The sequence below is a fragment of the Ixodes scapularis genome, unplaced genomic scaffold (genome assembly GCF_016920785.2).
Source record: "Ixodes scapularis isolate PalLabHiFi unplaced genomic scaffold, ASM1692078v2 PGA_scaffold12__126_contigs__length_90152505, whole genome shotgun sequence".
NCBI classification, from domain to species: domain Eukaryota; kingdom Metazoa; phylum Arthropoda; class Arachnida; order Ixodida; family Ixodidae; genus Ixodes; species Ixodes scapularis.
This window is the reverse complement of record NW_024609838.1, coordinates 67,786,684-67,808,864: the sequence shown is the minus strand read 5'-3', so window position 1 is coordinate 67,808,864 and position 22,181 is coordinate 67,786,684. Positions and strand designations below refer to the sequence as shown.

The following is a 22,181-nucleotide window of genomic DNA, read 5'->3' as shown; positions in this document are numbered from 1 at the left end:
AATACACTGTGAAAACATTTACTGCCATATTTTGAATGTAACTAACTCTGCCAGTGTTAAAAAATCTAAGACAAATTGTGTGTGACTGACAGTGACACAGGTTGCCCACAAGGATGCATCTCTCTTGAGCAGGTGTTCTCCCTGACCCTAGCTCAGATCTGACCTTGCACGAGTACAGCCGGCAACCTCGGGCAGAAATATATGTGGTGAAGCCCAGCTACTTGTGTGAGTGCCACATTCGATTGTGTCTATTTGAGCACTGCGGTATTTCTTGGAGCACACGCTCGTCCTGTTTATTTTCCGATCAAAATGAGTTCTGGTAATTAGCGAGTCAGTTTTGGCCAGAAACAGGAAACAGTTCTAATTGGAATGTACCAATCTAGCACTGTCATCTTTCCAGTCTAAAATTGCAACATTTTTTTTCTTTGGAAATGTAACTTCATTTAGTGAACAGATTTCACTTTACCACTGCTGTGATCTATTAATGTTCATTAACACAAATCTTTGTCAGTCTAGGGTATTCTTGACTTTGTGGCATCTTAAACATGCTGGCTTGCACATGTTGCAAGCTTGTTTTGTGCCTGGATTTTTTTTTGCCTCTTCTATATTAATTAGTTGACATTTGCTCAGAAACCAGACCGTGCAGGCAGAGCAAAAAATCAACAAATTGGTTGGTCTTTTCAATGTTTGCATACAGAATGGTTAAAAAGGTTCTATGCTTTTCTTTTTCTTCTCCATCTTACTGTTTCCACCACATCAATATTTATATATACTACTACAGTATATGCATTTGCGTACATGGGTATAGGCCAACGCACTGTTTACAAACGAGCCCCCATGAGGTCTGGGCAAAGGCTCAGTTCCCACACGATGTGTGGGTGCTGCGCGTGTGCACAAACTAAATTTGCGTGAAGTGTCTACACGTGCGCCCTGCAAGTAGCAGTGCCATCGTAGCGGTGCGACGTCAGGGCCGCCGGTTGGTGTATATGCTGCCAGGTTAAGATTTGCCTTTATTTTTTTATTTTGAGGATTTAGAAATTTAGAATCGGGTGATGGATATGGCAGATGTCAGTTCTGCCGCCGGTCTCTCTCAGGCTTGACAGTCCACGGAAGCTTTGGCAGCCGGGTGTGGGGATGCCGCGACGACGGCGACACTTGCGTCGCTCGTTTCTTTCTGCCGGGACTTCTGTTAGCAACAGCCAGAATAGTAACAAGCAAGGCACGCTGACTCCTGCGACGTCACTTGTTTCCCCTTTGTAACCACTTTCGATGCACAGACGGTATGAGAGGCTAAACGAATCGGTCGAAGACTCGTTCCAGGCACCGTACCGGAAGCAACGCACAACGCATTCTGCGTCGCCACAGCCTTTTGCCGCGGTGGCGCGGGTGGAGAAGCGGATTTCTTCCCCGACCCGCCCCGGGAATCTCGGCATTATAAGTCGGGACCTTGTTGTGCCTGCAGTGTTCTCGGTGACTCCCGGCGACACCTGGGGACTGCAGGAGGACACGGAGTACTGCGTGCAGGTCGGCCTGTTTGACGAGCACCACCACAGGGTGCACCTGAGCGAGGTGAGAAGTCCACGCACCCTTCCAAGTTAGTGCAGGGAGCGAGAAACTCGGAGGAGAAGTGTCCAGCTCTGTGCTGTTCTAAAGAAAAACCGAACTGCCAAACAATTTTTTTACGTGGCAAAATAAATTGTCCCAGAGAGAAAAAAAGATTTAGCTCGATGTTTATGTTGCAAGGCTCACTTCAGAGATTCCGAATTATGACTATTTTAAGACCGTCTCGCAACATAGTTATGGCAACTATTTATTTACTTTTTTTTTTGGAGGGGGGGTGTGGAATTCTTAAAGATCTATCAGTGAGACGGTGGACTTTAGCATCAGAAGGTAATGGTAAATGTTTAATGGTTTAATGGTAAAAAGAACAACACCCTCATCTTCCTCTTTCTAAAGTCTCGATCAGTCCTTCAGTTCCTCGTGCCTTCTTCTTTCTTCTCTTCGACTTCCTCAACATCCTCCCGAGCAAGCAAAGGTGAATGGATTTCAAGTAGATGCAGCTTTTGAACTGGTCTTCGATAAATGTTTCCATCTTTGTCTCTGACGAGGCATGCTCTAACGCACCCATCCGTTCCAGCGTAGACTTCTGTAACTCGGGCGAGCTTCCAAAAATATCTTGGACATTTTTTGTCCTCTAACAGGACTACGTCATCAACTTTCAACGAAATAGCCTTGACATTTGGGTACTGATGAGCCGATCGCAGTTGCACGATATACTCGTTACTCCACCGATTCCAAAAGTGGTCCATAATCAGTTGTCTATACCTCAGCCTCCGAGTGGATTCCCTGTGAGTCATGGTCTTGGGAAGCTGAGAGTATGAGCCGACTTCTGGAAGAACAATAAGGCTTTGTCCAATCAGAAAATGAGCTGGACTGACAGGTGTTGGCTCCTTGAGGTCGGAGTAAACGTATGTTAATGGTCGGGAATTAATAATGGCTTCTGCTTCTACAAGCACCGTTGCTAGCTCTTCAAACTTGAGACTGCTTCTTCCCAAAACTTTCCTTAAAACTACCTTATATACTCGGACAATGCTACTTCCTTCAAGAGGGCGTCGGCTGACCTAAGGATAATTTGGAACTCCCCGACGCCCTCTTGAAGGAAGTAGCATTGTCCGAGTATATTGTACTTGGTATTCCTCTTCGGGAAATGAACCTTCGAAATGCGAGAAGAAACGCTTCCGTGGAGAGGTCGCTCGAGAGCTCCAGATGGACAGCTCTTGTTGTCGCGCACGTAAACAAGGCAATATACGCCTTAGAGCTGCTAGTTCCTGCACTTGCTGCCTTCACATACTATAAAGGTCCTGCGAAGTCAATGCCTGAGATCTCAAACGGCTTTGTAACATTCACTCGTTCCGCTGGAAGGGGAGCGAACGGCACAGGTGTAGGCTTCGTGCGAAACCTCGAACATAGAAGACAGTTTCGGATAGTCTTCTTAATTACCTGTCGTGCTCGAGGTATCCAAAATCGCTGTCGGAGGGTGGCCATGGTGCTACATACTCCTTCATGGCCGACTTGATAATGAGCATCCATAATAATCAGCTCAGTCAGACGATGATCGTTCGGTAATAAGATCGGCTGTGTCACGGAGCAAGGGGCGTTGAATTGTTGCAGCCGTCCCGTTACCTTGAGCGTATTATCATGGTCCAGAAATGGGTGCAGATCCAAAAGAGGAGAGGCCGGCTCAATGTCCTGATTGCTAGAAAGCAACTGAATCTCCCTTGAGAAGGCTTGTCCTTGAGCTTGCTTTATCCAATATCGTTCTGCTGCAGCATATTCTACGGCTTCCAATTTGCCGACTTGTCGATTTTCTTTAGAACTGCTGTTACGCGCAAACCTCATCACCCAGGCGGTTATTCTAAGCACCTTCTGATACCCGTTGTACTTCTTTAGATCAAAAAGTGCGGCCGTTTCTTGACCTTCTGTTTGCAGGTACACCTGGGTCGGTTTCAACTCTTTGTTTCGAGCTCATTGAGTTCCCCTAATTGAGGTGGGGTTTCCGGCCAGTCATCTGCTCCAGAAGTGAGCCATTTCGGCCCTTCCCACCACAGACAGCTATCGCGAAGAATCGATGGAGATTCTCCTCTTGTCAGCAGGTCTGCTGGGTTAGTCTCTCCCGGGCAATGTCTCCATTTCTCTGGCACGCTCTTAGTTTGAATTTCTAGAACGCGGTGTTTGACAAATGGCTTCCACCTGCTCGCCGAACCTCTTATCCAACTTAGCACAACTGTCGAGTCAGTCCACATGGTGTATGTTTCTTTAAGCTCTGTGTACGTACAACCTAGGTATTCCAGCAGCCTCGTTCCTATTGTGGCTCCCATGAGCTCCAATCGTGGCAAAGACAATACCTTAAGAGGCGCCACTCTTGACTTTGCGGTAACTAAGGTAGTCCCAACGTGCCCGCTGTTATCTTCGATTCTTAGATAGGCGCATGCTCCATATGCCTGTGTGCTGGCGTCCACGAATATGTGCAACTGGACTTCTTTAAACGGTCTTTTTTGTCCATTCTTAATGTGCCTTGGCACATGTACTGCGTAGATGTTAGGAATGTCTCTGCACCAGTTGGACCATTCGACATATAGTTCCTCGGGTATTTCTTCATCCCAGTTCACTCCTAGTTTCCATAGTTTCTGGAAGTGGAGCTTAGCTCGTATAGTGAAAGGGGCAATGAATCCCATGGGATCAAATATTCTTGACGCAGCTTGCAGAATGAAACGCTTGGTGTCCACTTTTGTCTGAAGGAACGATGTAAGAGAGTCCACCGAAAACTTGAAACTGTCACTGTCCTTGTCCCAAATCATTCCCAGCACCTTGGAGATTCTGGACAGCTTAAGGTTCCTGTCTGCCGGTGCCGCATCTGCTTCCGCTTCGTTCATTATGTGCTGCACGTGCTTGTCATTGGAGGCCCATTTTCTCAAGTTCATGCCCGCATCCTTCATGATAGAGTTAGACGTCTCGTATAGCGTAATCGCTTCTTCGACCGTGTCGGCACCCATTAAAATGTCATCGACATAAAAAGAGCTCCTCATCTTTTCAGCAATGTTCTTTGTAACTGCCACATTTTTTAGGTGGTGTTGAATTGTCGCAGACAATAGAAAAGGACTGGAGGATACCCCGAAAGGGACTCTGGTCATTCGCCATTCCTGTTAGCTTTCTAAATCAAATGGCCCGGTGGGCTCATTGGCAAACCACAGGAATCTGACCGCATCACGGTCTTTTTGACTGATTTTTATCTGAAGGAAAGCTTTTTCGATGTCAGCTGTCAAGGCGATCGCATACCATCTGAACCGAAGAAGGATCTGGAGGATGTCTGGATTCAGGTTTGGTCCCTTTTCCAGGCAGTCATTGAGAGACTTGCATCCTTTTGCATGTGACGAAGCGTCGAAGACTACTCGTAGCTTTGTGGTTGTAGACTCCTCCCGGACAACTTCTCGGTGTGGCATGTAATAGATGCGTTTCTTGTTATCACCTTCCAAGTCGGTTGGTACCACTTCCGCATGACCCAACTTTATGTACTGACGGATCGTGGTGTCGTACCGATGAAGTAAACCCTCTTTGGATGAAAGTCGTCTGAGAAGCGAACGCAAGCGTGAGACTGCTATGTCTCGATTGTTCTGCAAGGGCTCTGTGCAATCCTCCTTCCAAGGAAACGCTACTTCGTACCGTTGGCCATCTTTAACTATGTTTTCTTCAAAATATGCGCAGAGGCTTAGATTGTCGTCCGCAGCTTCCTTAGTCGAAAATCCCATGGCATCCAGCTCCCAGAAGGCTTTTAGTAATTCGGATGTAATTTCATCCTCTGTCAAAGTTTGGGTGTTCAGTACACACACCATCAATGTCGATGCGGACGTCAAGATTCCTTTTGGTATAGACGGCAGAGTGTCGAACCGATATTTTTATTGGTTCGGTTCGGGTTCGGGTTCACGGCTTTCGGTTCAGTTCCGGTTCAGTTCCGGGGCGCAAAAAATAACGGTTCAAACCGGTTCGAACCGGTTTGAACCGCTAAATTAAGAATATATTTTCCGCGTTGTTCTGTCAATAGGCGCTATTTAGGCCGTGAAACTAACTGCTGTAAACGATCTGATTTTTGCGAGGACCTATTTTTGAGAATTTCGCGAATCGCCTACAATTCGCGAAAAATGGGTCCCGCGAACAATTTCGGTAAAATGTAAACAGACTGAAATTTATATTGAGATTCCACCGTGTCGAGAAAATTAAAACCCGCGAATTATTCCAAAACTTCAGCTTTGACCTAAATCGCGAAATATTGAGGCCACGAAAAATAGTCGTTTACAGTATATAGTTTTTTTTTTTTTATTGTTTGTTCAATTTAGTTTTATTCTCAGGTACCAAAATTATAAAATTCTGTTATTTATTCCTACACAACAATAAAGGAAAATCTACATTAACATACAAAACGTCGAGTTTATACGACTCAACATCCCTTCGTTTACCAGAGTCACATATATTGTACCTGAATCGAAATGTTTTAGGAAGTGAAGTAGGTTGCCTAAAATACCCGTGATTGGTACAACTTTGTATCGCAGTATTACATGTTGAATCGTGGTTTTGCCCTTGAACTAAGGAATTAATTACAGTGAATAAAATCATGATATGGGCACCTCGTCGCCATATATACCATAAAATGTGTTTTACGGATTATGTTTCACAATATATATATGATGATGAGACGACTGAGCTTAAGGCAATATAATTTTCAAAATGTCACGAAAGTCACGGGACAAGTCCTTCTAGTCTATATTTTATAGAAACACTAAGTGACAATCGCAATGCTTGTTTTTCTAACTAGCATTGTTTGCTCTCAGTGTCTATAGAGGATAACGTATTTGCCGAACATCTTTCAGATAATTTAAAGGCGCATTTACTTATATATCTTGGAGGTGAGAATCTTCTATTTATGCTGCCAAATCTTCAGACAGGAATTAAGTATATTTTTATTATCATCGATAAATTTGACTTTATGAAGTTCACATAACCGCCTGAGACCGACACGGAAGGACGATACTCGAAAATACGCCAGCTGTTGTGTCTTCGGCAACGTGCTTTTGTTAGCTGTTTTGCAGTGTAAAATAGTGGGTTGGAGGGCATGCCAAAAAACACTGTGGTCACATGATATATCGGAAGGCAAATACACGAAATGTGCAGAAATAAGGAGATGACACGCATTTTTCTAAATAATCCCTTACACAACGCTTTACTGCAAAAAGAAATGCATAGAAATGCATAAAATGATATTCCTAATTAAACATAGATTCCGCGCAGGGCAAACAAAGATTTTTTAGAATCCTAATATAAATCACTTTTGGGCATCAGCTTGCCTCGGCTCGAAACGTCGCGAGATACTGCCTCGGGACGCTAATGTTATCTTAGGTTTTATGTGCACTTGTTTTGAGACCTTACTTGATGACTCTGTTCTTTATCAGTCATGTGCTCCAACATTTCATTAGGCTGCCGTATATCATCGCGAGACTACTATAAATACTACACTACTTTACACATTGGACGTCTACTGCTGGTGTTGCGAACGTCGCACTTCACCAGAAAGCTGAAGTATTTAACATGGTTTGCACGTGACGTAATCGCACTAGATACTGGTTGTCATTGCGAGTTGTTCTTGCTGAGAAAATCAAATTCGGTTTGGCAAAATGCACGCTGCAAAAGTTTCGCGCTCAGTGCAAGCTATGTATTTGAGAGGCACACATTTTTCTTGTTGGTACATCGTCGTTAGGCACGGCGCGAGTATCTGGCACGACGAAAACGTGCTTTCTGGCAAGAGTGTTTTTACAAATAAAAGTGTTACCAACTACCCATCTGTCACTATCGTTTCCAGGCCACGCTTTCTAGTCTGCGCCGAAAATGTGGGGCAGTGGAATCTTTACGACACAGTATGCTTTAAAACTACCCCCCTCCCCACTCCCTTTTTTTTTAGTTGCTCCTCAAGATACTTTTTATTCCTCAGGGATTGCCTGCTCCGTATTGAGTGGTGTTCACTCGACAATTATATTTGTGTCACTTGTTAACAGTAATTCTTCCTTGCTTTAACTTTGCACCAAACTGTGAAGGTTAAACAAAATACAGGGCGGTCGAAACTTGGAGAACTTGAGAGCGACACTCCTGTGAGACTTAGAGCGGCTGCCAAGGTTCGGCTATCCCCGTGAGGCCACTAGGATCTTTCTTCTCAGGTATCCCTCCCGTACACACTAATAGTTCCATGTAACGTCCGACTAATACGTCACATTTAGACCCTTTAACACTTCTATTCTCGGGACAACTTTCTGAGGCAGTTCAGCAATAACGAAAACATGTTTGAGAGCGTCAATGGTGTGCATACATGTAAAATGGGTCGTGCAGCACCTTTTTTTTTTTTTACCTTAAGTTCAATAAATACCGCTAAGTTGTAATCCTTGACGTTGATAACTTGCAAAAGCATCCATTAGTTTGCCCCTCCGCGAAATGGCAGACAGTCGAAAGAAAGAAATGAAACAGCTTTCCCCTCGTCAACTCACAATTAGAACTATCAGCCACGTGATCTGATCCCAATATATACACCGTCAGTGTTTATCATAGTCATACGCAGGGTTGGCAAAGCAGAGAGCATGGGCTGATCTTCAGATATAGCTTTAGTTGGGCTATGATGCCCGAGCCCCACTAAAGCGACAAACAGAAACAAACGACAGCGGCTAGCCTTAAACCAGAGTATTTCGCGATTTGACAGGCTTTGTAGAATAAAGAAGGCTATGCTCAAACACGAGTATCATGCACACGATGGTACCATTTGCAGGCTTGTAAACACTCGTGCTAACTTCGCGAGTACCGAACAACTCAAAGCCGTATAAAGGTACCATCGCGAACATGCTGCATGTGTCTGAGGCTTGTCGCTTTCGTTTGTTTCTGTTTCTAGCTCTAGTGGGACTCGGGCCCATCATAATCTTTGAGTTGAACACGAGCGTTACCCGAATGTTTGGCGATACTGGTTGTCATGAACCAGAGCATTTGACTCGGGATTATAACAATCGGGTACATCATGGTGTCACGTGACTCTCAGTGCGAAGTTGTGATGTCATGTGACGTCACGGTATCAACAACGTTAATAGATCTAGCGACGTCCTCAATTCGAATCGACTTAACGCGGTGAGTCACGTGACGTCACGGGGTCACGTGATGTGACATTACTTGACAGCATGTCTTGACATCATGACGTCACGTGACATTGTGACACATGGCTAATCATAGTGCCAATAAGAAAGTGCCGCAAAAAACCAGGATTTATTATACATTGCAATTCTGTATATGACGATTTGATCAATACGTAGAGGAATACACGTGCCAATAATAATAAATTTGTAATACTAACAAAAAAAAAATACCGTGAACCGTTTTGAACCGGTTACCGTTATATTTTTTTCGGGTTCAGTTCCGGTTCAGTTCCAAGATGGCGGCGAAGATTTCGGTTCGGTTCAGTTCCGGTTCGGCTAAAAATAACGGTTCTGTTCCGGTTTTCGGTTCGGTTCGGTTCCGGTTCGACACCCTGATAGACGGTCCCTGCAAAGTCCAACCTATTTTCGTGTTGACTGCCACCAGCCCCTCACTTTCCTTACATCTCACGACCTCTCCTGTGAGGATTTTCCAAACTTTGTCGGATCCAATAAGTAAGCTAATTCCTGGCGTAACTTGCACTTCTGGAACCACTGTGTCATCTGCTAGATTTCTATTTTGCAGGCGTAAGAACTCTACAAAACTGTCCTCAGAAATTTGCGCTGCAATGTCCTGGCAAATAACCGGAATGGTTACCGCTTCGATTAAGCACTCGCTATCGTCAAATTCGCTCTTGAGGCGGACCTCCGCCACATTGCTATGTTCAAGCTCCTTGCTGGTAGTGCTGCCAAACGTGTTCAGTTTAAGCTTCGTCTTCCGCAGAATCTTGAGATTCAATCGCTGCGCCAAGTCTTCTTGAATAAATGATCGCTGACTGCCTCCGTCCAGAATTCCCCTTATATATCGGCCGGTGTCCTTGTTGATGACCCATGCTTTAAATGTCTGTAGGTGGACTCGATCTTCGATTGTCCGTTGACACGAGTCACCTCTCTTTTCATACGGCTTAGACGAAGACACACAGGCGACTGCTCCTTCTTTTGTTCGTGTGTATGACGGGTCACACATAGTGACGGCATGTCGACCACCGCATAATGAGCAGATCAGTCTTTTTCGGCAATCCCTAGCACGATGCCCTTTTGTAGTACACCGGAAGCATCTCCCATCTCTTCCTAACATCTTCTTTTTGTTGTATAGCGTCTCCTGAGCATCGCAAATTTGTGTCTCGTGCTTCTTCGAGTGACAAAAAAGGCATTCCCCTGGCGCTGAAGGTGCCGCACTATGGAGCGCTGATGCCGCCGGCTGGGACTGGTCGTTCGTTTCGTCTGTTTGCTCCTTGCCTCGAGCTGCGGGGTGGCCGCTTCGCTCTCTGCTTTCTACTTCGATGCGGAGGAAACTGAGAATCTCATTGAGATTCGCAGCGGCAGTGGATGTCTCTGATGCGGAACCGTCGCCCTGCATCAAATTTGCGTTGCTTCAGAGCTTGTAGCTGACTTGCCGATGATATTGCACGACGATGTCATATGGCATTGCTTTCATCAGAATGTCGCTGAGCATTGCCGCAAAACTTGCAGTTGGAACATCTAGGGCGTTGAGGCAACGTATGTTCAGCTGCGTTGTATCATAAAGCTTGCGAAGACCCCGGTTGTCAACCGAAGATCGAATCTGAGGAAGGTTTCGCAGTGCTGATAGGTGCTCCTGCTCTATTCTTTTGGGATCCCCGAAGCGCTGTTTCAGGAGTTCAATAGCATCTGCGTAGCACCGCTCGGTCGTCGGTAACCCGGCAATTGCCGATGCTGCATCGCCTGCGAGGTAGCGTCGTAAGTAATGGAACTTGTCAGTTGTAGACAATGCCCGACTTGAGTGGATTGTTCCATCAAATTGCTCCCAGAAAGCGCGCCAGTGGCTGATGTCGCCTTTAAAGATGGTTATGTCCAGTTTCGGCAGTCTTGGACCACTCATTGGGGTGATACCTTCAGAAGCGCCTTGTAATGGGGCCGTTGTAGGAGGAACAGGGTTACGTCTGGTGATCTCCAGGTGTTCGATCTTGTATCGCAGCTCTGCGAGAACCCTGATGGCGTGGTCTTGGTATTCGGCTACCAAAGCTTACTCATTTTCCAGCTCCGTCGTTGGCAATAGTGGCTCCAGCTCCTCGTTGATGCGGTCTAGCTCGATGTTGCTGGCAGACAGTCGATCCTTGACCGCGTGGAGCCTGCCTAAGTCTGTCTGTGGATCGTTCAAGATCGTGTCGGCGTCGTTAATCAGCCGCGTGTTCTGGGCTCGTCGGGCTGAACGCTTGGCTTTCAACCGATCCATGGCTATTTGTGAGTTCAGTGGTCAGCTGATGCCGTTTCCAACCTTGTAGATCTCTAAGCCGGAGAGCTTGTCTTCGCGTTGCTTCTCCCGGTCGTAATGCTTCCGTCGTTTGGATCTTTGTGATCAATAAGATTTCCGTTTCACTTGCCTTCGCAACGTCTTGTTGAGCACGATACGATGACTTGAAGCTCTCTCCCGGGTTTCGGCACCATGTGGAATTCTTAAAGATCTATCAGTGAGACGGTGGACTTTAGCATCAGAAGGTCTATGTGACCGTTGGTTAATGGTAAAAAGAACAACACCCTCATCTTCCTCTTTCTAAAGTCTCGATCAGTCCTTCAATTCCTCGTGCCTTCTTCTTTCTTCTCTTCGACTTCCTCAACAGGGGGTTTACTTTATGACGTGTCCTATTTGGTGCTGAAAATTAACGTCTTTTAGGGGTTCAGTGTCTATTTAATTGGCTTCATAATTTGTGTGACGATCATCCTCCAGTCCTGTGTCTGTCGAGCCCACACCCAATAAATCGCAGCAAAAGCTGCATTTGTGTCACTTTCTTCCCCTTTATTTTTATTTAAGACAGAATGTTGTATAACTGGCTCCGGTTCCCACTCCAAAGACTGAACAAAAAAATTGTGAGTGCCAGCCAAACGCTGACACAGCGCTCGTCTCCTTGCCGATCGAACACGAGTGCCAGCCGAATGTCTTGCTCGAGTAGATTAGAGTTATTTCCGCAGGTCACACCACATGATCAAACATAAAACCAACATCAATGACAAGCCCTGCTACTCCTAGCACTCGCTATACGAGCAAGCTGCAGGCTTGCTTGTTTTGAGGTCACCTGTCTTCATACGTGTTTTCATTCTTGCCAAGTTTTCTAGTGTGTTTATGTGGGTGGGGAGGGGGGGGGGGGGTTACTAGCTCGTATATTTGTTCAAGGTTTTTTTGAGTTGGCTATTTTATTTGTGTAGATAGAGTAGCTTGAAAAAAGGTGGTTTGATTGAGCAGCAGCACAAGTGCAGAAATGGGCCTGACTTTTCCTACGCTGTCTGGGGGCCCCGCTGCAGAACCTGGTGGTGACGATGGACTTCCCCTCGGAGCACATGGAGGTGCTCTCCTCGACGGAGAATGGCACGCACCACTGTGTGCGGACCAAGGGCCCCGCAACCACCCGCATCACTGGCAGGCTGGAGGGATTCCGGACCCCCGTGAGTGGTCCGGCGACCATGGGGGAGTTGTAGGGAACTTTTAGGGAATTCAGGGATGTGCCTGGGGGTTGCAGGAAGCTATTGGGGAATTGCAGGGGGTTACTGGGACCTGTTAGATTTTTAGGGGGGGCGAAGAAGGGGGAGGGTTGTTTAGAGATTGAGGGGGTTGTGGGGCGCCTTTCGGGGGAATGGCAGGAGGTCTTCGCAAACCCAGTTTGAGAACCCATGTTCTAAGGTATAAGAGTGCAGCTATGTGCGGCACTTGCTTTTGGTTGTCCGCTATGGAAAAACTATAAGAATGCTCTAAAATCTTGTTAGTGCTGTGTCGTACAGTTATTCGGTTTAATGGAACACGAGGAGGGAAATGCTGTGAACGAGTATGTAGGATGTCACGGTGTGTGACTGCACCGTTGTCGGGGAGATGCATTTGGCAGCAGACAAGGCGGTGATGAAAAGATTGGCTCCCTCACTATGCTGATCTATTAGGGCCCCTGTAAATCAAACAATTATCTTGACGAGCCTTATTCTAAGAGTTGCGGGGACTTTGCTGGTGTACAGTTGACATTCTCCATATTGGTCAATCGCTCGCAGGCGGGTGCGATCCGCAAGGCGGCCTACGGAATCAAGGGCTCCCAGGAAGTGTCCATCTTCAAGCGCATTGTGGTGCAGCCGCCAGTGCTCCTGTTCCCTTGGGACCCCGTGGTGAAGCCCTCGTACAGCCCTCAGGCCAGGGTGAGTGGCATGGCTTGTGCCCCTTCACAAGCAGTTGCCTGTGACCTTATGCTGTGGCATCCCAAGGTCATTAGCGGTTACCTTGAGCTACAGCCTCCCAAGCACATGTGATGACCTTGCCCCCATTTACATTCCAGCGTCATGGAATGACAGGCATTTAGACCTAGAGCTGAGAAAGAGGATAGATGGAGCGATTGTGTGTGCGGCCAATGATTGAAACAATTGCACATTCATTTTCCAGAAGAGCTCTAAATGTTTGTTGTTAGCCTGGATTAGTGGTCAGCATTCGCAATTAGCAGGCCTAATGGTAAGATTTTTAAAACTGATAATGATGCTTCTAAATGTTCTTTATTAGGGTTGTGCGAATAGTGTATTTTGTGTTCAAATCAAATTCGAAGCGAATAGTGATTTTGGCTGAATATTTTCTAATCAAATATTGAATACTCGCCGTTCAAAAATCTTGGCTGCAAAGTGGCATGCAAGTTAATTTTTCACATGCAGCGCATTCTTCGTAGGCCGCATACAACATCCTTCTTCAGGTAGTTTGAAAGGGTTGTTGTTCGGGTTGGCATCTTCAGTGACTTTTTGCATTGTTCACACTTAGAGAAGTACTTCCAAACTGGATTTTGCAAGCTGTCGTTCGAGTCAGTCTTGCCAACCAACCGAATTTCCGCCATTTTGACAATGTCGATGTTATTCACTCATCTTGTCGCTGTAATAATATAATATTCTTTCAGAATATTATAGTTTAAATGTTTTGAAATGGTGTTTTTGAGTTATCTTGCAACTAAAAGCTTCTGAGCAATAGTGCAGGTTATGAGGAATTTCTAAAGTATTTATTTTTATCTTGGACTCTTTTTCTAGCTTTATGTTTGGATGCGGCGGTGGGGAGAAAAGAGTGCCGACAACCAGGGCGCCAAGATTGGCAAAGATTGCGCCAGCGTCTCTTGAGCTCGTTGCTTGGTTTCTTTTGTCCGTTATTAAACAAAGTTGATGAAATGACTATGATGAATATATTTGGAAGTTCCCACCATAATATATATACCATTTGCCGTACGTGGGAGTATATTTTTGATTTTAGAAATCGTTCCTTAGTGATTTTTAGACAGCAAACAAGCTCACGACCGTGAGTTTGCCAACACTTCGAAAAGCACGAATATTACGACTACTCTTGAAGCGAATATCGAATGGAGTGATATTCGAAACTACTATTCGAATATTCGCACAACACTATTCTTTATTATGCTAGGTGCCAGAAGGTAGGGAGCATTAAACTCGTGCAACCATGCTCGGAGCTTTCGAAAAATCGAAAAGTCTCGAGAAATGTGAGGTTGCAAACTGAATGCAAGTACAGGAGCTTGTTTTGCATATTCTTCACTTTTGTTGCTCACACCTATGAGTTGATGGGTGAATCATTCGAGCTTCAAACCTAATGGGCTAATAAACAATGTGCAGATTGACTGAGGACTGCGACTATCACTCAAAATAAACTTCTTGCACTCGTAAAGCATAAAAACTAGGGGCGTGCGAATATAAAAATTTTCGAATGCAGTCGAATCTTGTTAATTCATACTCGAGGGGGACTGAAGATTTGGTTGAATAAAGCAAAGTTTGAATTATCGGGAGTTTCCTCCCGTAGAGACACATAGGATGGGACCTGCATGTTAGTTTGAATTATCCGCAAGTTTGAATTAAGAGATTTTGAGTTAACGAGAGTCGACTGTATGAATCTAGTATGAGTACCTATTAAAATAAATCGCTTTAAATATGTAAAATGTATTGAATGTGTGTACCATTAATAAATAATAAAATAAATACTGTAAACGACTTAATTTTCGCGAATCGCCTACAATTTGCGAAAAATAGGTACCACTAACAGTTCCGATAAAATGTAAACATATTGTAATCTATATTGAGATCCCACCGCGTCGTGAATATTAGAACCCGCGCATTATTCTAAAACCTCAGCTTTCACCTAAATCGCGAAATATTGAGCCCACGAAAAATAAGTCGTTTACAGCATGCCGATACTTCTATTACCTCCAAAAATATTTTAACGAATTCAAGTAAATGAAACTACCTGACTAGGCAGCATTTAAAGGGACACTGGTACCCCCCCAAAAAATATTGGTTATGTTTTGCCAGGCGATCTAATATTATTTCAGAGGACTACCCAATAAATATTTTGCTACAGCATCACATGTATTTTCATAAAGTAAAAAAACGCAACTGCTCGCAACCAAAACCGAAACTGGACTGGGGAGGAAGAAGAATATGGAGAAGAAAGTTGCCGGAAGTCGTGGCTGTGCTACTTTTTTTCTTTTCGGGTCGCTGGGATTGCGAGGCCAGGCAGTGCTGCTCAGTTTTCTTTTCCAGCCAGCATGATGGCCTATCGTTTGAATAAAACCCCCTAGTAAAATCACTTTTCTTAATTTTTTTTTATTTTAGAACGGCAGACACCAGTCAGTAGACGCGAGAGAATGCGCACGATACGGGTACCAAAATGATGAATGTAAATGTACTTTCAGGATGGCAATGGGGCTAGCCACCTTATACCGGGTATTGCATCCTTTTGAGTTTTGGTTTTGATCGTAAGGCGCATGTATTTTTGGGCACAGATTTTGAAGCAAAGTGTGCGTTATAATTGTGCAAGCACAATATGTATTCGCTCAGGACAAAGGAGGAGTTTTGGTTTCGTTTTGCCAAGCCTGCATTGCGAGTCACTTTTCTAGTGACCTTATATTTTTTGCTGCAGGAGCAGTTGTCACTGCGAAAAGGAAGTGCTCATGTATTGAAGATGTGGAACAATGAATTTTTTGGCACGATCACTATCAGTAATTGCATTAGCAGCTGATGTCTAGTATTTGCTGGCTAGTCATAAAAAATTTAAATAATTTTCTTAAAAAAAAAAAAGTAACTACCAGTTGTTTGTGTGACATTAGAGGTTGCATTTTTACGTGCAGTTTTGTACGCTCTTAATTTTATCAGTTTCTATATCGGTTGTACCTTTTGCCTGCTTTCATGTGTTACCAGTTGCATTGTTTAAATGCTGCTTAGTCAGGTAGTTTCATTTACTTAAATATGTTACATTATTTTTGGTTTTTGGAGGTAGTAAAAAAAGTATCTGCATATTTACTTTTTATTATTTAATAATGGTAAACATATATTCGAAGCATGTTCAATATTTAAAGCAATTTTTTTTATTTTTAATAATCTTATTGGATTTAAATTCGAAAATTTCTATATTCGCACACCCCTAGTTTTTATGCTTCATGAGCACAAGACGTTTAATCCGAGTGATAGTTAGTCGCAGTCCTCAGTCGATCTGCACATTGTTTATTAGCCCATTAAGTTTGAAGCTCGAATGTGTCACCCATCAACTCGGACATGTGACCAACAAAAGTGAAGAACATGCAAAACAAGCTTTTGAACTGGCATTCAATTTGCAAGCTCACATTTTTTGCAAGCTCGCACACAGACGTTTCGATTTTTCGAAAGCTCTGAGCCTAGTCGCACAAGTTTAATGCCGTCTGCCCTCTGGCAGACAGCATTATAAAGAACATTTAAAAGCGTCGTTATCAGTTATAAAAAATTGTACCATAAGGCCTGCTAATTTTAAATGTTGACCACTAATCCAGCTAACAACAAACATTTCGAGCTCTCTTCTGGTAAATGAATGTGCAATTGTTTCAATCATTGGCCAATCGCTCCATCTATCCTCCTATACCTATTCATCGAAGGATGATTTAGATATGCCATAGTGCTTAAACCGAGAAGACTCTTTATTTGTGGGCAGCAACAGTTGAGGAAATTCGCGAGCTTGGAAAGCTCTCATGGGTTCCTGCAGAGCCACTGGGTTCATAGGAGGAACCCAGTTTGAGAACCTGTGGTAAAAGGCACCGAGCTTAGGCTTTCCGTAGAGAGTCGCTTGAAACCAAAGCGTTTGCAGTCGTTCTTGCCAAGCGTTCAGTCTGCAGCAGCCCGATCAGAAGGTTCCCCATCCGTGCAGGCTTCGGGAGGAACCGGCTCGTACCGCTGGTACGCGGACAACAGCTCCGTGGCGCGGGTGAGCTTTGCGCTGGACGAGCTGAGCGGCAAGGCGACTGTGGTAACGACCGGCCTGGGACGCACCGCCGTGGTGGCCGAGGACGCCCATAACTCCTTCTCCCTGGGAAAGGCTCTGGTGAGTTGGGACGACGGACCAGGTCTGGTTCCGGGTTTGCTGCCCAATTTTGGGCAACTAGCCGGCACGATGGCAGGGTCGGGTTTTCCCTGGCTCGTGTCGTTTTTGGCTTTGACCTTTGGCTTGAGTCGGCTTCCACCTTCTGGCAGGTGTCCGTCCAACCGGTGGCCGAACTGGAGATTGTGCCTTCTCTGCTGGAGACTGACTACCTCAACGAGGTCCTGGTGCCCGTAGCACTCTATGGCTACGAAGATTCAGGTACTGCGCGACTTCTGAACAATTTTTGTATAAAAAAGACTGTTACTCTCAGCCGTCAGTTTCAAGCCTTAAGTTTTACTCAAAGGGGATCTCTTGGTATCGGATGGTTCTGCAATGTCAATCTACATTGTGACATAATATGGCATGATAGTGTCATGCAAACTTGGCAAGCACCTTAATTCAGCTTGCAAGCTTGTATGTGATGCTGACAGGTTGCGCAACGTCGGACGCATGAGGAATCCGTGTCTTGACCAATCTTCTCCATAAAAGAATGAGCGCCCTGAGGGATTCAAATACCTCTTGTGTTTAGTTTATAGAAAAAGTTATAGCACTAGATGGTATACCGTATTTACTCGCAGAATGAACGCACTTTTTTTCCCGAAAAATCGATGCAAAGTTAGGGGGGGCGTTCATTACGCGAAGTAAAATTTTTGCGTCTGTATTTCCTCGCCTAATGAACGGACCTTTTTTCCCAAAAAATCGAAGTAACTTCTTATCTCTTTGCGCGCGGCGCCCGACCCCGTAACCAAACTAAGCTGTGCAAAAAAAAAAAAAAAAAAATTTTTTTTTTTTGTTTTTTGGTTTTTTTTTTGCCGTCTTTCGCAAGCTGTTTTGTTTGCTTAGGCGTTGCTTAGGCGAGGGCTCTCCGCTTATCTATCTATCTCCTTGCGCGCGGCGCGCGATGCACGACCCCCCCCCCCCCCCCCCCCCCCCCCCCAGTAACCAAACTGCGCTGTGCAAAAAAGAAAGAAAAGCTCCTCTTTCTTTTTTTTCTCAGTTCTGTGGGTTTTTTTTTTTGCCGCGTTTGGCAAGCTGTTTCGTTTGCTTAGAGGGCTTCTCCGCTCCTCTTTCTTACCTCCTTGCGCGGGGCGCGCAACCCCCTGTATCCGAACTGGGCTGTGCAAAAAAAAAAAGAAAAAAAAAGAAAAAAAAGCTCTTTTTAGTTTTTCTCTCTAGTTCGGTGGGTATTTATTTTTTTTTTCTTCCTTTTGCCGCCTTTCGCAAGCTGTTTCGCTTGCTTAGAGCGCTTCTTTCTTACCTCCTTGCGCGCGGCGGCGCCCCGAAACCAAACCAAAGTCCAGACTGCGCTGTGCAAAATAAAAGCTCCTCTCCATGTCCTTTTTACTTGCTTCCGTTGGATCTTTTCAAATTTTTTTAACGCCTTTTGCAAGGCGTTTTGTTCGCCCACGCTGCCCATGCATTCGCGACCTCGCTGTACCAGGAAAGAAAAGTGCGTTAATTTCACGCGTGTGGGGGGAGGGGGTCAACATTTTTACATCCGAGTTGGGGGTGCGTTCATTAGGCGAGTGCGTTCATTGTGCGAGTAAATACGGTATTAGAGAAAGCGTGCCGTGCCGAATGAAGCATAATCAAAACTTTTGGAAGGTCGTCCGTTACGTTTGGCGCCAGTGTGCCCTCGACGCTTCTGACATCTGTCTGCAAAATGCCCCCATAGATTGCTCGAAGTAGGTTCTTATTTTTTTATTTTGAGCGAGGTAGCTTCATCTGTTGATGTTTTCACTTCAAACTTTCACCACTTGTCGGCAGCCCTGTAGTAAGTCGCGGCGCAGTGCGTTTAGAAACCGATTTTTGCGGACCATCGAAAATGATTTCAAAGCTTTAGTGTACATGCCATACTAGCAGGGGAAACGGAGTATGTTGAGCGCAAGTTTGTCTGCTTCTTTTGCAGGGGTTGTGGCGATGTCGGAACGCAGGGCTCCGATTGGCTCCGATTAAAGGATAGTGGGTAGACCTCAAAGCAAGCTGCTTTGAGGTCTATCCACTATCATTCAATCAGTGCCAGTTGGAGATCCCGCATTCTGATGTTACCAGAACCTGTGAAAAAAAACAGACAAACTTGCACTCGGCATAAACAGTGGTACCTTCTTCCCTGCGAGCATCCGAGCGCGCCATATTGCTCCAACCCGACCTTGCGGTGCATCTGTCGTCCTCCAGAGAACAAGACCGGCCGCAGGGTGTTTGATGACTGCAGCCAGATCCCGCTGACTGTGGAGGTGGTGGACGAGGCTCGCTTTCTCTACATCCAGGGTGGGTGCTCTCGCTCCGGTCAAAGTCTGGCACGAGACTTTAGGGCTACCTTTGTTGTTTCTTTCAATTGCTTAGCGAAGTCACGGTGCAGGGCAGAAATAAAGGCACGATGCCCGAGACGTCCTCTACCCCCAAACGTGCGATGCTTTGAACGCTCCTCTGACTGGCGCTTCTGGCGTCCTATTGCAACCACGCGTGGAAAGGGGCAGAAAGGAAAGCAGGCACTGTCAGCATCAGGTTTTTTTTTCTGTACAGTGCAATCCGCTTGTAACGAAAATGAGGAAATAGGGAAATTAAGTAGTCATAACCGAACATCGTTCTATCTGGACTAGAAACTGAGCGTTCCTAGTCTAGAAACTGATAGTTGTAAGCAGTACATTGTTATATCTAGTATTGTTATAAGTGGATTGCACTGATGCTGCCGTCCTATCGTTCATAAAAAAACTGTTTGCGGACATGTTTGAACACGTGTTTAAAATAAACCTGCTTCGAACGTGTTGTGTCTGCAGATCACATTGTCACAGTTCTGCTGCGAACGCAGAGTCTTTCGTACGGTATATGGACAGCGTGAATGCCAAGTTTCGTCGCGAGACAGTGACGTCCGACGCTTGTTCTGCCCAGGCTCCCACGGTCCCCCGCTGGGGCAAGGCTGCCTGACCCTACGGTTCAGCTGCAAGTCCGTCGGCCACTCGCGCGTCTACGTCTCGTACCGCGACGGCGAACTCGACCTCAAGTCCACCACTGTCCTCGGCTGCCACAAGACCCTCAAGGTGCGGCTCCTGGCATTTCCGAGGCATGCACTCGAATCGTCGGGCGCAGAAAGTGGGACAGCTGTGCCAGTTGCGCCATTTTTATGCATTCCCGATTTTCTGTGCCTGGGGGCACCAGAAGCGCGAAATGGACGCAGAGTTACGCCCCGCTGCGCGAAAGGTCACTGACACTAGATTTAGTGGAAAAGGAACGCTCCGTTGACGACCTTGGCTATCTCTTTGCCAGGCGGTGCAAGTCGCCTCCCAATTCCTTGGTTGAGCCGTTTCTGTCTGTTCATCTAGCCATCTGATGGGTTCGACGTGTACATCCACACATCCTGGGCGTCGTATCGTTACGTCATGCGTTGCGTATGCCAACGTTGCGTACATTCCACAATGTATCGTGCAAAGTAGCATGTCGTGTTAGTATTCCCAAGTCGTGCCCCTTCATTTTTATTCCAAACTGATTCCTAAAAAAAATATCCTGTGTACACTTAGATATTTCGCTGTAAAGTTGTATATTTAATGCTCTCCAACACTTATATTACAAACCTAGTTTGCTTGAATTGTAACTTATCGTACAACTGACTAAGTTGCTGTCTTAAAATAATGTCACAGGTACTTGCAAGTAGGATTCCGTGATTTCGGTGGTTATTACAGCGCAGCTGTTATGCGCTAGGGTCTGGGAAAAAAATGTGCCCGCAGATGTTGACAGAAAACTCGCCATTGGCCGCGGCAAGTATGAATAAATAAAAATAAAAAGAGGGGGCAACCAGCGGGAGTCAGCCTTCCTTGGCATTATTAGGTAGTGAGGTCCTTATCTCTTGTTACCATCTCTAGGCATCGACCTCGAGGTCATCCTCAAGGGCTTCCTAGAAGTTGTTCTTGAGGTCGCCCTAGGCGTCGTCCTCTAGGCGTCGTTCTTGAGGTCGTCCTAGGCGTTGTCCCCTCCCCTTTTCCCTCCTTCAGAAGGTGGAGGAGGGGGGATTGCCGTCGTTTGTATCTCTCTCGTTGATTCTGGGACAGGCAAGCGACGGAATTTCTCTTTTTCCGGAAATTCCCAACCGTCGTTGGGTGGAAAAAGACCCTCCCATCCTCACCCTAGTTTTCAAGCGCCGCCCAGCCCCGGACATATGGTTCCCGTGTCTGCCCCTGGGCGCGGGGTTCTCCTCCAGAGATTACTATCGACGCCACAAGGAAAGGAGGGGAGGTGGTTCTCTATTTTTTTTTTTCTTTTTTTTTTTCCGGACGAAAAAAACTTGGTTAGGGCAGAATTTTTTTGCTGACCAAAATATTCATTGGTAGTCTTGTGACACCATGATAAATCTCCCAGCAAAAAATTAAAAAAAGGTTTTGGGGGTTGTTAAAGTTCTTTAAGGGTGCCTATGCAATACGAAGAGGTGAATGGTGATAACATGAGCTGGCCTATCTTTGGGGATGAGAAAGCAAAACTTTGTAATGATAAACACAGGGGCACCCGCTACAAACCACATGACAGGAGCTGACACCACGGACACGGCAAAGGAGCGTTTAACAGCACAATAAAAACGTGGGAATTTGCTATGAACTCCCGCGTCACGAAAAAGGATCCCGCAGACTGCAAACGCTACAGATTCGGGATTAACAGTGTCGTAAGCGTGCGGAAACTGGCTACAAACTCTAGTGCCACGGGGACCTAATCGCGGACAAAAAAATGCGGGAGCTCGCTACGAACTCGTGTGTCAGTGGAACCAATATTGCGTGCGCAGATCGCGAGCAAAAACTCAAGAACCAGCTTCGATTTCTCATGTCGCACTTGTACCGGTACCGCAGATTGCACGGTTGATGAGATTCCCTTCGAAAATGGGGGGTGGGGGGGGGGGAGTGATTTGGTATTTTCATTTTAAGGGTATTTAGCCGGAAAATGGGATGAACATCTCTCTGGAGAGGGCGGCCCTTGCGGAATTTTACGGGGGCCATCCGCAACCTCTGTCTCTGCCTCTGTGAGACGCTGCCAGGATCGCGGTTGGTGACTGCGTG

The 22,181-nt window shown here is 45.7% G+C and overlaps 1 protein-coding gene across 1 annotated transcript in view; it reads left to right on the top strand.

The window, feature by feature from the left end:
* The window catches only part of LOC8043222 (nuclear pore membrane glycoprotein 210), a 106,697-nt gene that overhangs the window by 21,734 nt on the left and 62,782 nt on the right, over nucleotides 1–22,181 (top strand). Inside the window, exons 8-15 of the mRNA XM_040218742.3 lie at nucleotides 157–225; nucleotides 1,463–1,569; nucleotides 12,051–12,191; nucleotides 12,783–12,923; nucleotides 16,933–17,106; nucleotides 17,256–17,364; nucleotides 19,321–19,413; nucleotides 20,035–20,183. Coding sequence (XP_040074676.1) covers nucleotides 157–225; nucleotides 1,463–1,569; nucleotides 12,051–12,191; nucleotides 12,783–12,923; nucleotides 16,933–17,106; nucleotides 17,256–17,364; nucleotides 19,321–19,413; nucleotides 20,035–20,183 — 983 coding nt within the window. The remainder of the gene's footprint in view (nucleotides 1–156; nucleotides 226–1,462; nucleotides 1,570–12,050; nucleotides 12,192–12,782; nucleotides 12,924–16,932; nucleotides 17,107–17,255; nucleotides 17,365–19,320; nucleotides 19,414–20,034; nucleotides 20,184–22,181) is intronic.